This window comes from Vitis riparia, chromosome 19, assembly GCF_004353265.1.
Source record: "Vitis riparia cultivar Riparia Gloire de Montpellier isolate 1030 chromosome 19, EGFV_Vit.rip_1.0, whole genome shotgun sequence".
Taxonomy (NCBI): Eukaryota; Viridiplantae; Streptophyta; class Magnoliopsida; order Vitales; family Vitaceae; genus Vitis; species Vitis riparia.
This window is the reverse complement of record NC_048449.1, coordinates 4,699,416-4,716,150: the sequence shown is the minus strand read 5'-3', so window position 1 is coordinate 4,716,150 and position 16,735 is coordinate 4,699,416. Positions and strand designations below refer to the sequence as shown.

General features: G+C 34.4%; 1 protein-coding gene across 1 annotated transcript; it reads right to left on the bottom strand.

Moving 5' to 3' along the window:
• Positions 1-5,218: 5,218 nt before the first annotated feature.
• On the bottom strand, positions 5,219-16,486 carry LOC117909111. The gene is made up of 15 exons (XM_034823012.1): positions 14,907-16,486; positions 14,682-14,783; positions 14,229-14,428; positions 13,896-14,106; positions 13,538-13,772; positions 13,272-13,419; positions 12,806-13,108; positions 8,883-8,988; positions 7,518-8,747; positions 7,253-7,354; positions 6,797-6,996; positions 6,464-6,674; positions 6,108-6,342; positions 5,844-5,991; positions 5,219-5,680 (listed from the first exon to the last, which is right to left on the bottom strand). The coding sequence occupies exons 1-15, from the start codon at positions 16,201-16,203 to the stop codon at positions 5,375-5,377; spliced, it is 5,034 nt and encodes a 1,677-aa protein (XP_034678903.1). The 5' UTR covers positions 16,204-16,486; the 3' UTR covers positions 5,219-5,374.
• Between the last annotated feature and the right edge of the window lie 249 nt (positions 16,487-16,735).

Below are 16,735 nucleotides of genomic sequence, written 5' to 3'. Positions count from 1 at the left end.
ATTGCTATAAGCAATGGCTGGTCCCTTCGCCAATTAGATGTAAACAATGCCTTCCTCCAAGGTACTCTATTAGAAACAGTATATATGGCACAACCTCCTGGTCCCTTCGCCAATTAGATGTAAACAATGCCTTCCGCCTTCATATATGCAAGCTTCACAAAGCCATTTATGGTCTCAAACAGGCTCCTCGGGCCTGGTATCATGAATTGCGCCAATTTCTTATAGATTTTGGGTTCAAGAACTCTCACTCTGACACTTCTTTGTTTATTCTACATGTTGGAACCAACCTCCTCTATTTGTTGGTATACGTTGATGACATTATAATCACTGGGAATAGTAATGATCTTGTATCCTAAGTTGTTGAGTGTCTAGTTCAGCGTTTTTCTCTCAAAGATCTGGGCCCTCGATCATATTTTCTTGGTGTAGAAGTTGTTCCTCATTGTCATGGCCTCCTACTCTCACAAAGGAGATATATAAAGGATCTGCTCACTAGAACTAATATGCAAGCTGCCAAACCAATTCATACACCTTTACCAACCAGCTCGTCCTCCATCAAGTTATCATCTAGATCACTTCTCTCTGACCCCACGGAATACAGAACTATAGTGGGCAGCCTTCAATACTTGTCTCTCACTCGTCCGAACATTTCATTTGTGTTAACAAAATGTCTCAGTTTATGCATCAACCAACAGATGAACATTGGACTCTGGTTAAACGAATTTTGCGTTACCTCAGTGGCACCGTAAATGATGGCCTTCTTCTTCATCGCACCTCACCGCTATCCCTTCATGCTTTCTCCAACTCGATTCATGCCTTCTCTGATGCTGACTGAGCAAGTAACAAGGATGACCACTCTTCAACTGGTGCTTACCTTGTTTACCTAGGCAGCAATCTCATTTCCTGGAGCTCTAAGAAGCAGAAAATGTGGCTTGTTCTTCTACTGAGGCAGAATATCGCTCAATTGCTGCCACTGCTGCTGAACTCTGCTGGGTTTGCTATTTGCTCTTTGAACTTTGCATCAATCTGGTCAGCCCCCTAATTGTCTACTGCGACAATGTCGGTGCAACACAGTTAAGTTCAAATCCGGTCTTCCATTCTCGAATGAAGCATGTGGTAGTTGATTATCACTTCCTCCGTAATCAAGTTCAATCTGGTGCTCTTCGCATGGCTCATGTTTCATCTGCAGACCAACTTGCTGATCTTCTAACCAAACCTCTACCTCATTCTCAATTCCAAAAATTACAAGTCAAGATTGGCCTCTTTCCACGTGGCCTATCTTGAGGGGGCATATCAGCATGTAACAAAGATCTATTATCCGATCTTTATTCAAATTCAAATATTTCTTTGTATATAGCAGAGTAGTTGAGTCTTCCTTAAGACTAGGACTTCCTCTTGTATTTAATATTTCTTTGTATATAGCAGAGTAGTTGAGTCTTCCTTAAGACTAGGACTTCCTCTTGTATTTAATATTTCTTTGTATATAGCAGAGTAGTTGAGTCTTCCTTAAGACTAGGTCTTCCTCTTGTATTTAGGAGTGATCTTGTTATTCCTTTGTGTATATGTACTCTATTTCCGTTAATGAAAATCAGTGGAAAAATCATAATTGATTCTCATCTCGACATTGACCTCCAGTAGGAAAATTCTACAGCACTGTGTGGTAGCAATTGAAGAATATCTTGCACCAATGGATGTGCAAGATTAGATCTTCACCATGCATCTTAAAATTGAATATATATATAACCGGCCCTCACTTTCCTTGATACTTCATTTTGTCTCTCTTCTTTCTCTTTACATTCATCATTGCAGCTGTCGTGGAAGATATCCAACTCATAGAGTTAATCAAACATAAAAAAAAAAATTTCTTTTTTTTTCTTTGATTTGTTTATAGATGATTTTCTACTTTTATTTTTATGGTTATTGGTTTCTTCGGTCATGATTTTTTATGATATATAAATCCATTTTAAATTTGTTGTTAGATGGATTAATTTTTAATTTTTAATCTTATTTAGACAATTTATCTTTAAATAATAGAATTGGCTCTTATAATTCTTATCATTTTTATTAAATTATAATTCTAATTCAATAAAATAAATATGGTTAAAAAATTGAAATTGACCGGATGCTACTTTATTATAATTGGAGAGGTATGACACGGAAGAGTTCATTTATCATTTTTCAAAGGGAGAATTAGCAAAGATGGTGGGCTCCATACTACTAATGTTTGACCCGTTTGTTCATTTATCATTTTTCAAAACGAGAATTACCAAAGATGGTGGGCTCTGATTGATAATGAGTCATCAACTTGATAATCTTTCATATGCTTCAAAATATAAAAACTCAAACATATCCTTATGTCTTTTATTTTAAAGTCAAGCTTATCCTTACTTTGCCTTTTCCCTATTTTGTCTTTTCTTCATTTTATTTTATTTTTAAAATATGAATAATAATCATAAAAATAAATAATATTAGTAAGAATGATATTAATAAATAACATGAATAATTCAAAATATTAATATTATAAATAATAATATTAACATTAATCATAATAATGTGTAAAGAAGTATAAAAGAAAAACAATAAAAAAAGGTAAAATTAAATGAGAATAATAGGGAAAATGCAAAAAAAAAAAAAAAAAAAAAAAAGGTACCATTAGAATTCTGAAATGATCAACTTTTCAAAGGTCTTGATAGGAATTTATAAACATGGTGACCCTTTTGGGTCATTATCACTAGTAGCTCACCCTAAATGGGAATTCTCATTTTTTTAAATTCACGTTGACTTTTTCGCTAGATAAAATTTAATAATTGAAAGAATACCACATGCATTTTTTTTTGTATGGAAGGAGGTCCCTTAGGATACAACATTGTCTAAAATCATTTATATAACTACTATTTTTTTTTTTACAAATATCTTATTAAAAAAAAGGAAAATATCAAAAATCCCCCATTAGGCCCACATTACTTATTTGTATGCTGGCACAAAGTCACCTATGGGTGGAGGAAAAACATATATAAGAGATTTATTTTTTCAACCAAATTTAATATTAAGGTGGTTTTACTTTTTTTTTTTACTTAATTTTAATTTGAATTTAAAACTAAATAGTATTTAATAACATTAACTATTAAGTTGTTTTTTAAAATATTTTATTATTATTAAATATTTAAGAAGTAAAAAAAACCTATAAATTACTTTTAGCATCCAGAAAAAGTCAAATATCTTTTTTTATATTAAAAAAATTTAAGAAATAAGTAATATATTAACAAAATGTACAAAAACAAACTATTTGAAATCTAAAACAAAGATATTTTTTCTATAAAAAAATTAAAAAACAAACAACACATAATTTTTCATAATCATCTTTACATTCTCTTCTTTAAAAGGGGTTTGTGTTCAAATCCAGCTCTACTATTTATTCTCGAGTGTCCATTTGTGCTTGGTGGTAGAGTGATTTCACATTTTCCTTCATTGTTTTCTAACGTTTGAAATCACCTTATTACAGAAATGAGGTATTTAATTATCAAGTTTTTGAAAATCAATTTAATAAGTTTAGAAAATCATTTAAACGATAGATGCATGTCTTTTCTGGTTGGCTTCTGGGTCAACCTCCTACTGCAAGCCCCACTAAGGAATATATACGTTTTTGCCACGATGTAAACTTAGTTTGTAACTATGCCTTTTCATTTTAAGCTATAGGGACGAGGGTAGACTTCAAATTCCTCATCCACATCTTGAACTCCCTCAGATTTCTTGGCAACCAAATGGATTTTATTGAAACCATGTCCGATAAGAAAAGAAGGTTTTATGAGTACTCAACGTAAACCTCCAATTATAATATTTCTTCTCTTAAAAAAATGTTAGATGATATCACAGCTTAAAAGGCAAAAAAATCTACAAATGCTTTCCTTCCTCACTTTCCCTCTTGCCTATATGTTAATTAGTACTTATGCTTAGCCGTAGCATGCGGAAAAGCTCGTCTTTCCTAGTACTAGTTGAATATTTGCAGTGAGCTCTGAGGGTTGTATTTTACTGTTTGGATTGGACATGCATAAAAGTAGATTCAATAGCAATTACAGACAGGGTTCAAAATCTCAGTCGATACCGGTACGACTCGGCCAAGTCATATCCACCTCGACCATGGCCGGTACCGGACCGATACCCAAGTTGGATATTTTGTTAGCTTGTGAACAAAATCAGTGGAGTAGAAATGGTGGAGAAGATGAGAGGATCAAAACCCATGAAAATGAAAAATACATATTACAGAGAGTTAAAACCCTGCATCTTGGAGTCACCGACAAGGTCGAAGAAGCACGCCTGCTTGTTCAGATCCCCCCAAGTTCCCGCCAGAGATGGAACTGAGCGACATGAGGAGGAAGCAGAGTCGTCGGACTTTGACATCGTTGTTGTCGATGGAGAACGACGATGAGGTGGCTGATGAAAGTGGGAAAAGAGAGAAAGCGGGCCTGCGGAGGAGACTCGTGGGTTTAGAGGAGAAAGTGATGGGTGTTTGACTACCGGTTGAGGGTTATGGGTATAGATGAGGATTTGAATTTTAAATAGTATGTATTTGTTTTTTTAAGTAGATAATGAGTATTTGGTGGGGATTTGGATTTTAAATAATTTGATGAAAATTATAATGATAAAAAATGAATAATGAATATTAGAATTATATCAAATAAATAGGAAATGAATATTTATATAAAAATTAAAATTAATGAATATATTTTATAAAAAAAATTATATTTATTTTTTTAAAGATGAATCACGGTTTTATTTTTTTAATAATTAAAAATATTTTTAAAAAAATTCAAAATATTTAATTTAAACAATTTTTTATAAAAAAAAACTTTTTATTATTTTCATCTTCAATAAGAAACATTTATTATCAAGTGATTAAATTAAAATATTTTTAGAGATTTTTAATATTATTATAAATCATCCTAAAAGTATGCTTTTATTATAATTTGAATAATTTTAATACAATAGAAGTTTATTTTATTAATTTTTTACTCTACTTATTTGTATTTAACTTTTTAATCATTTTCATAATTTTTTAAAATAATTTTGAGCTCTTAAATTAGATTTTTTGCGTATCACCCGATACCGATCCGAGATATCAAGACCAATGTGCCTCAGGACCTCCCGAGTCAATGACCAATACCGCAATTTTAAACTATGATTACAGATGGGAAGATGAGATACAGGTCTGAATCCTTGAGGATTGAGTAAAATTAAGCACATTATTGAACTGCATTGAAAGAAAAATACATACAAAAGTTCACATGTTCAGTACATCAACAATCAACTTGATGGCCGATATAATACTAGACAATATGCTGAAGACATTTAAGCATATGCAATTTGAAATTTAGAACACTTATCGTGCTCCCATGCTTGAAAGTGTTACATCATTTAAGGAACAAATTTCAAGCCTATCTTGAGATGCATGTCGTTTCATACCCCATAGATTTGAGAAGGCCGGCTCATTTGGAGATGATAAAAGTACATTTTCCTTGCCAAGCATGGAGACAACATCAGACATGGTGGGCCTATCATCTGCACTTTCTTGAACACAAAGAAGGGCTACATTGATGTACCTTAACAGAATATGTCTAGAAGATATCTCATTCAGTATTGGATCAATCAACTCCAGTCCTCTATAGTTTTTCCACAGATCCCATGCCTAAAGGAAAGAAAATTATACTTTGATGCACATTCCCGACAAAAGAAAAACAGATATATAGTCCTAATTTGGTCAATTGCATTCAAGTATGTAACTTAAAACTTGAAATATAGTAGTAAACATGATAACTTTAGCTACATAAGAGGAAAATTGTGTTACTTACATATCCAAGAAGATTGAGCGAGTCACTATGATAAAATTCAGTAATCTTCTTGCCACTTAGAATCTCTAGTAACAAGACCCCGAAGCTATAAACATCAGATTTAGTTGAAAAGAGACCTCGCAAAACATACTCGGGGGACATGTAGCCACTGAATTCATTATTAAAACAATTCATTTAGTAACTGCATGATTACAAATATATATGTAGAAAAAAGCATGTTGTGAGACAATCCACATATTTTACAATGCATTAAGATTCACTTACTAAGTCCCAACTATATGTTTTGTTGCTTTTGATTTATTTCCTCCAAAAATTCTTGCCATTCCAAAATCTGATATTTTTGGGTTCATGTCTTTATCTAGAAGAATGTTGCTAGCCTTCAAATCTCGATGAATAATTCTCAATCTGGAATATTGATGGAGATAAAGAAGTCCCTGAGCAACCCCTTCAATGATGTGAACTCGCGTCTCCCAATTTAGAATCCCACGTTTTGCAGGATCTATTTCCATTTTACACCAAATAAATAGATGTTAGCAAATAAGTGGTGAAGAATGATGAATGTGTAAAGTTCTCATTGAATATACAGTAGCTGGAAGTATATGTATGTGGAAGTTACAAACCAAAGAGGAAGAAATCCAAGCTTTTGTTGGACATATACTCATAAATCAATATCTTCTCATCCCACTCGATGCAGTATCCCAAAACTTTCACAAGATTCTTGTGTTGCAGCTTGGCTATAAGCATGGCTTCATTTTTTAACTCCTCCCATCCCTGTTTAGATCTTTTTGAGAGCCTTTTCACAGCTACCTCATATCCTCTTTGTGACTTTCCCTGTCATGGGAATTTCAACATACTACAATTACACCAAGTAAAAGAAATTTGGTATATATAAAGTGGGCCTTTACATTCCAGAACAAATTGTAGAACATTATTGTTAGGGGTTGTAATCTAACCTTGTAAACAGATCCAAAACCGCCCTCTCCTAGTTTATTTTCAATACAGAAGTTATTTGTAGAAGCGGATACACTCGCAAAACTGAACATGGGCAAATCAACTTCCTTCTTCTCGCAACTACAAAGTCTATTTGTCTCGCCAAGCTCATAGCTGGTATCTTCTGAGCTGTTACCAAAATCAAATAGTAACAAATCTTCCCCTGCTCGGTAAAGAACAAATAGACATTAAATATCATATGAATGTAGGAATTATGGCATGGGAATAAATTATTTCTCATATTGGATTCCACATACACACTCACATGTAATCAGAACATGAAATCCTAATGTTACCTTAACTATTCAATAACAGTGCTAATGAACTCATTTCAGAAAAGAACTGGTTTTTTATTTGTAGAAGGAACCTAAAAACGGTTGAATCGCTTGGCCATCCGTCTGTCCATGAGAAATACTGACCTTTTCTTCGGAACCTTCCCCATATCCCATAAATGACAAAGGCTGAAGTTAAAGATATGGCCAGTGTAATAATTAGCCATACCTTCCACTTGCTGCTTGAAACTGTAGAAGGAAATATATCACATTAAATTTAGCTGAATCGATATGCTTTATGTCCTCCTACAATAACAACTATGTCCTCCTACAATATATCATTTTGAAAATAAAACAAGACCCATATGCTTTATGTCCTCCTACAATAACAACTATGACTCTTTTTTCTTACCTCTCTTATTTAGCTCAGAGGCAGCAAGTTTGATATAGAAACTTCTACCATTACTGTCACCATCTGGTAGCTGCTCCACGTTTACAAGATCTCCACCCCATATTCTACACTCTCCCTCATAAGCATAAGCAGAGCAAGAGCAGCGATTCAGGCAAATTGATTCGCACTCCATACCACTCCTTGCTTGCAGTGTTACTGGATACTTGGGCAGTCTCACGTTAGACACCAAAAGAAACTGGTCTCGCTCCCCATTAGCCTGGCTTTCATTGACACACTGCAAATCTGCTTTCCTCACACACCCTCCAGATCTGTCTTGCATATTCCAGTCTTCAGGGAAGCGAGGTTCAAAACCTGGCAAGCATTCACAAAATTCAACAGAATCCCGAGTGCAGGTTCCGAAAGGCCCACAGTAAGCATAAACCTCACACTGTGTTTTTGGTTGAAGCCAAAATAAATCCCATTCATGTGTGCCTTCATGCCAATTCAGTTTCTTAACCTGGCCTGACACATCTAGCACCACTCTGCTCAGAATGGAGGGATAACGAAGAGAGTAAGTCAAATAGCTTTCATTCTCATTAAAGGATGCATTGTACTTATACATGTCGGACAAACGCATCTCAGGAACCTGGCTGAAAATCTGCCCATTCCACACCCCACTAGTCCAATACATTTTGGGTCCTTGCAGATTAAAAATCTGACTACTTTCATTCGCGTCGTGTTCTATGGAGAAAGCTCCTGGACTGGGATCGTCTCTGCTCTTCCATGACACCAATGACCATGTTTTTCCAGCCCTTTTGTCATATCCAAGTTTCATTCCGGGCAGGAGCGTGTCCGATGGATAGTCAAAGCTCTCCCATAAGACATCTGACTTCTTATTTCTCAAAACAAGATTTCCAGAATCCAACAGGGTGGCACTAGTGTTGCTGTTTGATGATATGCTTGTCACCTTGTACGAAATCTTCCCCTCCAAAATCTCGAGGTTGCCATCTGTGCTGACAGTAAGAACCACGGATGGATTTGTGAACGAATAATCTCGGTTAGCTACCCACACAATGGTTTGCTCTGAGAATTTCTTGTACCATATCCCCACATAATATTTTGTGGACTTTCCAGGAGAAAAGAATCCTAATTCAAAGTTACCACCAGCAGATATGATGGTCTGAGAGGTTGTGAGTGATTGACCTTGTAAGATTGTATCTGTAAAGGCATCGGCAAATTGCCAGTGAAAACCTGAAGAAATAAGCAAGAAAACGAGATTAGCAGACCACCTTCTGGTTGAAATTTTCATGTTACCCATTACTCATAAGCAGCGTTTAAGCAGCCCATCAATAATCTTATGGCCATCCAAAACAGGCAGTGGCAGACCTGTGGCCCAGCGACTGGTGAGTCGAAATCTCCTTTCCACTGACTTCCCTTTCAATATATCTTCTAGGAAAATTCTACAGCACTGTGTGGTAGCAATCGAAGAATATCAATTCTACACCAGTGTGGTAGCAATAGAAGAACATCTTGCACGTCTCCTTTGCACTGACCTCCCGTAGGAAAATTCTACAGCACTGTGTGGTAGCACTTGAAGAATATCTTGCGCCAATGGATGTGCAAGATGAGATCTTCACCATGCATCTTAAAATTGAAAATATATATAACCGGCCCTCACTTTCCTTGATACTTCATTTTGTCTCTCTTCTTTCTCTGTACATTCATCATTGCAGCTGTTGTGGAAGATATCCAACTCATAGAGTTAATCAAACATAAAAAAAAAAAAAAAATTCTTTTTTTTTCTTTGATTTGTTTATAGATGATTTTCTACTTTTATTTTTATGGTTATTGGTTTCTTCGGTCATTATTTTTTATGATATATAAATCCATTTTAAATTTGTTGTTAGATGGATTAATTTTTAATTTTTAATCTTATTTAGACAATTTATCTTTAAATAATAGAATTGGCTGTTATAATTCTTATCATTTTTATTAAATTATAATTCTAATTCAATAAAATAAATACGGTCAAAAAATTGAAATTGACCGGATGCTACTTTATTATAATTGGAGAGGTATGACACGGAAGAGTTCATTTATCATTTTTCAAAGGGAGAATTAGCAAAGATGGTGGGCTCCATACTACTAATGTTTGACCCGTTTGTTCATTTATCATTTTTCAAAACGAGAATTACCAAAGATGGTGGGCTCTGATTGATAATGAGTCATCAACTTGATAATCTTTCATATGCTTCAAAATATAAAAACTCAAACATATCCTTATGTCTTTTATTTTAAAGTCAAGCTTATCCTTACTTTGCCTTTTCCCTATTTTGTCTTTTCTTCATTTTATTTTATTTTTTAATTATTATTTTTAAAATATGAATAATAATCATAAAAATAAATAATATTAGTAAGAATGATATTAATAAATAACATGAATAATTCAAAATATTAATATGATAAATAATAATATTAACATTAATCATAATAATGTGTAAAGAAGTATAAAAGAAAAACAATAAAAAAAGGTAAAATTAAATGAGAATAATAGGGAAAATGCAAAAAAAAAAAAAGGTACAATTAGAATTTTGAAATGATCAACTTTTCAAAGGTCTTGATAGGAATTTATAAACATGGTGACCCTTTTGGGTCATTATCACCGGTAGCTCACCCTAAATGGGAATTCTTATTTTTTTAAATTCACGTTGACCTTTTCGCTAGATAAAATTTAATAATTGAAAGAATACCACATGCATTTTTATATGGAAGGAGGTCCCTTAGGATACAACATTGTCTAAAATCATTTATATAACTACTATTTTTTTTTTTACAAATATCTTATTAAAAAAAAGGAAAATATAAAAAATCCCCCATTAGGCCCACATTACTTATTTGTACGCTGGCACAAAGTCACTTATGGATGGAGGAAAAACATAAGAGATTTATTTTTTCAACCAAATTTAATATTAACGTGGTTTTACTTTTTTTTTTTTATACTTAATTTTAATTTGAATTTAAAACTAAATAGTATTTAATAACATTAACTATTAAGTTGTTTTTTAAAATATTTTATTATTATTAAATATTTAAGAAGTAAAAAAAACCTATAAATTACTTTTAGCATCCAGAAAAAGTCAAATATCTTTTTTTATATTAAAAAAATTTAAGAAATAAGTAATATATTAACAAAATGTACAAAAACAAACTATTTGAAATCTAAAACAAAGATATTTTTTCTATAAAAAAATTAAAAAACAAACAACACATAATTTTTCATAATCATCTTTACATTCTCTTCTTTAAAAGGGGTTTGTGTTCAAATCCAGCTCTACTATTTATTCTCGAGTGTCCATCTATGCTTGGTGGTAGAGTGATTTCACATTTTCCTTCATTGTTTTCTAACGTTTGAAATCACCTTATTGCAGAAATGAGGTATTTAATTATCAAGTTTTTGAAAATCAATTTAATAAGTTTAGAAAATCATTTAAACGATAGATGCATGTCTTTTCTGGTTGGCTTCTGGGTCAACCTCCTACTGCAAGCCCCACTAAGGAATATATACGTTTTTGCCACGATGTAAACTTAGTTTGTAACTATGCCTTTTCATTTTAAGCTATAGGGACGAGGGTAGACTTCAAATTCCTCATCCACATCTTGAACTCCCTCAGATTTCTTGGCAACCAAATGGATTTTATTGAAACCATGTCCGATAAGAAAAGAAGGTTTTATGAGTACTCAACGTAAACCTCCAATTATAATATTTCTTCTCTTAAAAAAATGTTAGATGATATCACAGCTTAAAAGGCAAAAAAATCTACAAATGCTTTCCTTCCTCACTTTCCCTCTTGCCTATATGTTAATTAGTACTTATGCTTAGCCGTAGCATGCGGAAAAGCTCGTCTTTCCTAGTACTAGTTGAATATTTGCAGTGAGCTCTGAGGGTTGTATTTTACTGTTTGGATTGGAAATGCATAAAAGTAGATTCAATAGCAATTACAGACAGGGTTCAAAATCTCAGTCGATACCGGTACGACTCGACCAAGTCATATCCGCCTCGACCATGGCCGGTACCGGACCGATACCCAAGTTGGATATTTTGTTAGCTTGTGAACAAAATCAGTGGAGTAGAAATGGTGGAGAAGATGAGAGGATCAAAACCCATGAAAATGAAAAATACATATTACAGAGAGTTAAAACCCTGCATCTTGGAGTCGCCGACAAGGTCGAAGAAGCACGCCTGCTTGTTCAGATCCCCCCAAGTTCCCGCCAGAGATGGAACTGAGCGACATGAGGAGGAGGCAGAGTCGCCGGACTTTGACATCGTTGTTGTCGACGGAGAACGACGATGAGGTGGCTGATGAAAGTGGGAGAAGAGAGAAAGCGGGCCTGCGGAGGAGACTCGTGGGTTTAGAGGAGAAAGTGATGGGTGTTTGACTGCCGGTTGAGGGTTATGGGTATAGATGAGGATTTGAATTTTAAATAGTATGTATTTGTTTTTTTAAGTAGATAATGAGTATTTGGTGGGGATTTGGATTTTAAATAATTTGATGAAAATTATAATGATAAAAAATGAATAATGAATATTAGAATTATATCAAATAAATAGGAAATGAATATTTATATAAAAATTAAAATTAATGAATATATTTTATAAAAAAATTATATTTATTTTTTTAAAGATGAATCACAGTTTTATTTTTTTAATAATTAAAAATATTTTTTTAAAAATTCAAAATATTTAATTTAAACAATTTTTTATATAAAAAAAATTACTTTTTATTATTTTCATCTTCAATAAGAAACATTTATTATCAAGTGATTAAATTAAAATATTTTTAGAGATTTTTAATATTATTATAAATCATCCTAAAAGTATGCTTTTATTATAATTTGAATAATTTTAATACAATAGAAGTTTATTTTATTAATTTTTTACTCTACTTATTTGTATTTAACTTTTTAATCATTTTCATAATTTTTTAAAATAATTTTGAGCTCTTAAATTAGATTTTTTGCGTATCACCCGATACCGATCCGAGATACCAAGACCAATGTGCCTCAGGACCTCCCGAGTCAATGACCAATACCGCAACTTTAAACTATGATTACAGATGGGAAGATGAGATACAGGTCTGAATCCTTGAGGATTGAGTAAAATTAAGCACATTATTGAACTGCATTGAAAGAAAAATACATACAAAAGTTCACATGTTCAGTACATCAACAATCAACTTGATGGCCGATATAATACTAGACAATATGCTGAAGACATTTAAGCATATGCAATTTGAAATTTAGAACACTTATCGTGCTCCCATGCTTGAAAGTGTTACATCATTTAAGGAACAAATTTCAAGCCTATCTTGAGATGCATGTCGTTTCATACCCCATAGATTTGAGAAGGCCGGCTCATTTGGAGATGATAAAAGTACATTTTCCTTGCCAAGCATGGAGACAACATCAGACATGGTGGGCCTATCATCTGCACTTTCTTGAACACAAAGAAGGGCTACATTGATGTACCTTAACAGAATATGTCTCGAAGATATCTCATTCAGTATTGGATCAATCAACTCCAATCCTCTATAGTTTTTCCACAGATCCCATGCCTAAAGGAAAGAAAATTATGCTTTGATGCACATTCCCAAAAAAAGAAAAACAGATATATAGTCCTAATTCGGTCAATTGCATTCAAGTAAGTAACTTAAAGCTTGAAATATAGTAGTAAACATGATAACTTTAGCTACATAAGAGGAAAATTGTGTTACTTACATATCCAAGAAGATTGAGCGAGTCATTATGATAAAATTCAGTAATCTTCTTGCCACTTAGAATCTCTAGTAATAAGACCCCGAAGCTAAAAACATCAGATTTAGTTGAAAAGAGACCTCGCAAAACATACTCGGGGGACATGTAGCCACTGGATTCATTATTAAAACAATTTATTTAGTAACTGCATGATTACAAATATATATATGCAGAAAAAAGCAAGTTGTGAGACAATCCATATATTTTACAATGCGTTAGGATTCACTTACTAAGTACCAACTATATGTCTTGTTGCTTTTGATTCATTTCCTCCAAAAATTCTTGCCATTCCAAAATCTGATATTTTAGGGTTCATGTCCTTATCCAAAAGAATGTTGCTAGCTTTCAAATCTCGATGAATAATTCTCAATCTAGAATACTGATGGAGATAAAGAAGTCCCTGAGCAACCCCTTCAATGATGTGAACTCGCGTCTCCCAATTCAGAATCCCACATTTTACAGGATCTATTTCCATTTTACACCAAATAAATAGATGTTAGCAAATAAGTGGTGAAGAATGATAATTGTGTAAAGTTTTCTCATTGAATGTACAGTAGCTGGAAGTATATGTATGTGGAAGTTACAAACCAAAGAGGAAGAAATCCAAGCTTTTGTTGGACATATACTCATAAATCAATATCTTCTCATCCCGCTCGATGCAGTATCCCAAAACTTTCACAAGATTCTTGTGTTGCAACTTGGCTATAAGCATGGCTTCATTTTTTAACTCCTCCCATCCCTGTTTAGATCTTTTTGAGAGCCTTTTCACAGCTACATCATATCCTCTTTGTGACTTTCCCTGTCATGGGAATTTCAAGTGACTACAATTACACCAGGTAAAAGAAATTTGGTGTATATCAAGTGGGCCTTTACATTCCAGGACTTATTGTGGAACATTATTGTCAGGGGTTGTAATCTCACCTTGTAAACAGATCCAAAACCGCCCTCTCCTAGTTTATTTTCAATAGAGAAGTTATTTGTAGAAGCAGATACACTTGCAAAACTGAACATGGGCAAATCAACTTCCTTCTTCTCGCCCCTCCAAAGTCTATTTGTCTCGCCAAGCTCATAGCTGGTATCTTCTGAGCTATTAACGAAATCAAATAGTAACAAATCTTCCCCTGCTTGGTAAAGAACTAACAGACATTAAATATCATAAGAATGTAGGAATTCTGGCATGGGAATAAATTATTTCACATTGGATCCACATACATACTTACATGTAATCAGAACATGAAATCCTAATGTTACCTTAATTATTCAATAACAGTGGTAATGAACTCATTTCAGAAAAGAACTGGTTTTGTATTTGTAGATGGAACCTAAAAATTGTTGAATTGCTTGGCCATACGTCTGTCCATGAGAAATACTGACCTTTTCTTCGGAACCTTCCCCATATACCATAAATGACAAAGGCTGAAGTTAAAGATATGGCCAGTGTAACAATTAGCCATACCTTCCACTTGCTGCTTGAAACTGTAGAAGGAAATATATCATATTAAATTTAGCTTAATCGAGGGCCTTTTTATATTGAAAATAAAACAAGACCCATATGCTTTATGTCTTCCTACAATAACAACTATGACTCTTTTTTCTTACCTCTCTTATTTAGCTCAGAGGCAGCAAGTTTGATATAGAAACTTCTACCATTACTGTCACCATCTGGTAGCTGCTCCACGTTTACAAGATCTCCACCCCATATTCTACACTCTCCCTCATAAGCATAAGCAGAGCAAGAGCAGCGATTCAGGCAAATTGATTCGCACTCCATAGCACTCCTTGCTTGCAGTGTTACTGGATACTTGGGCAGTCTCACGTTAGACACCAAAAGAAACTGGTCTCGCTCCCCATTAGCATGGCTTTCATTGACACACTGCAAATCTGCTTTCCTCACACACCCTCCAGATCTATCTTGCAGATTCCAGTCTTCAGGGAAGCGAGGTTCAAAACCTGGCAAGCATTCACAAAATTCAACAGAATCCCGAGTGCAGGTTCCGAAAGGCCCACAGTAAGCATAAACCTCACACTCTGTTTTTGGTTGAAGCCAAAATAAATCCCATTCATGTGTGCCTTCATGCCAATTCAGTTTCCTAACCTGGCCTGACACATCTAGCACCACTCTGGTCAGAATGGAGGGATAACGAAGAGAGTAAGTCAGATAGCTTTCATTCTCATTAAAGGATGCATTGTAATTATACATGTCGGACAAACGCATCTCAGGAACCTGGCTGAAAATCTGCCCATCCCACACCCCACTAGTCCAATACATTTTGGGTCCTTGCAGATTAAAAATCTGACTACTTTCATTCGCGTCGTGTTCTATGGAGAAAGCTCCTGGACTGGGATCGTCTCTGCTCTTCCATGACACCAATGACCATGTTTTTCCAGCCCTTTTGTCATATCCAAGTTTCATTCCGGGCAGAAGCGTGTCCGATGGATAGTCAAAGCTCTCCCATAAGACATCTGACTTCTTATTTCTCAAAACAAGATTTCCAGAATCCAACAGGGTGGCACTAGTGTTGCTGTTTGATGATATGCTTGTCACCTTGTACGAAATCTTCCCCTCCAAAATCTCGAGGTTGCCATCTGTGCTGACAGTAAGAACCACGGATGGATTTGTGAACGAATAATCTCGGTTAGCTACCCACACAATGGTTTGCTCTGAGAATTTCTTGTACCATATCCCCACATAATATTTTGTGGACTTTCCAGGAGAAAAGAATCCTAATTCAAAGTTACCACCAGCAGATATGATGGTCTGAGAGGTTGTGAGTGATTGACCTTGTAAGATTGTATCTGTAAAGGCATCAACAAATTGCCAGTGAAAGCCTGAAGAAATAAGCAAGAAAACGAGATTAGCAGACCACCTTCTGGTTGAAATTTTCATGTTACCCATTACTCATAAGCAGCGTTTAAGCAGCCCATCAATAATCTTATGGCCATCCAAAACAGGCAGTGGCAGACCTGTGGCCCAGCGACTGGTGAGGCGAAATCTCCTTTCCACTGACTTCCCTTTCAATATATCTTCTAGGAAAATTCTACAGCACTGTGTGGTAGCAATCGAAGAATATCAATTCTACACCAGTGTGGTAGCAATAGAAGAACATCTTGCACGTCTCCTTTGCACTGACCTCCCGTAGGAAAATTCTACAGCACTGTGTGGTAGCAATTGAAGAATATCTTGCGCCAATGGATGTGCAAGATGAGATCTTCACCATGCATCTTAAAAATGAAAATATATATAACCGGCCCTCACTTTCCTTGATACTTCATTTTGTCTCTCTTCTTTCTCTTTACATTCATCATTGCAGCTGTTGTGGAAGATATCCAACTCATAGAGTTAATCAAACATAAAAAAAAAAATTCTTTTTTTTCTTTGATTTGTTTATAGATGATTTTCTACTTTTATTTTTATGGTTATTGGTTTC

Coding starts and splice junctions, on each gene's coding strand:
- LOC117909111 (XM_034823012.1), bottom strand. CDS start 16,203: ATGGGTAACATGAAAATTTCAACCAGAAGGTGGTCTGCTAATCTCGTT. Junction 13,773..13,895: donor CTTGGATTTCTTCCTCTTTG/GTTTGTAACTTC, acceptor AAATGGAAATAG/ATCCTGTAAAATGTGGGATT. Junction 5,992..6,107: donor AAACATATAGTTGGGACTTA/GTAAGTGAATCT, acceptor TAATGAATTCAG/TGGCTACATGTCCCCCGAGT.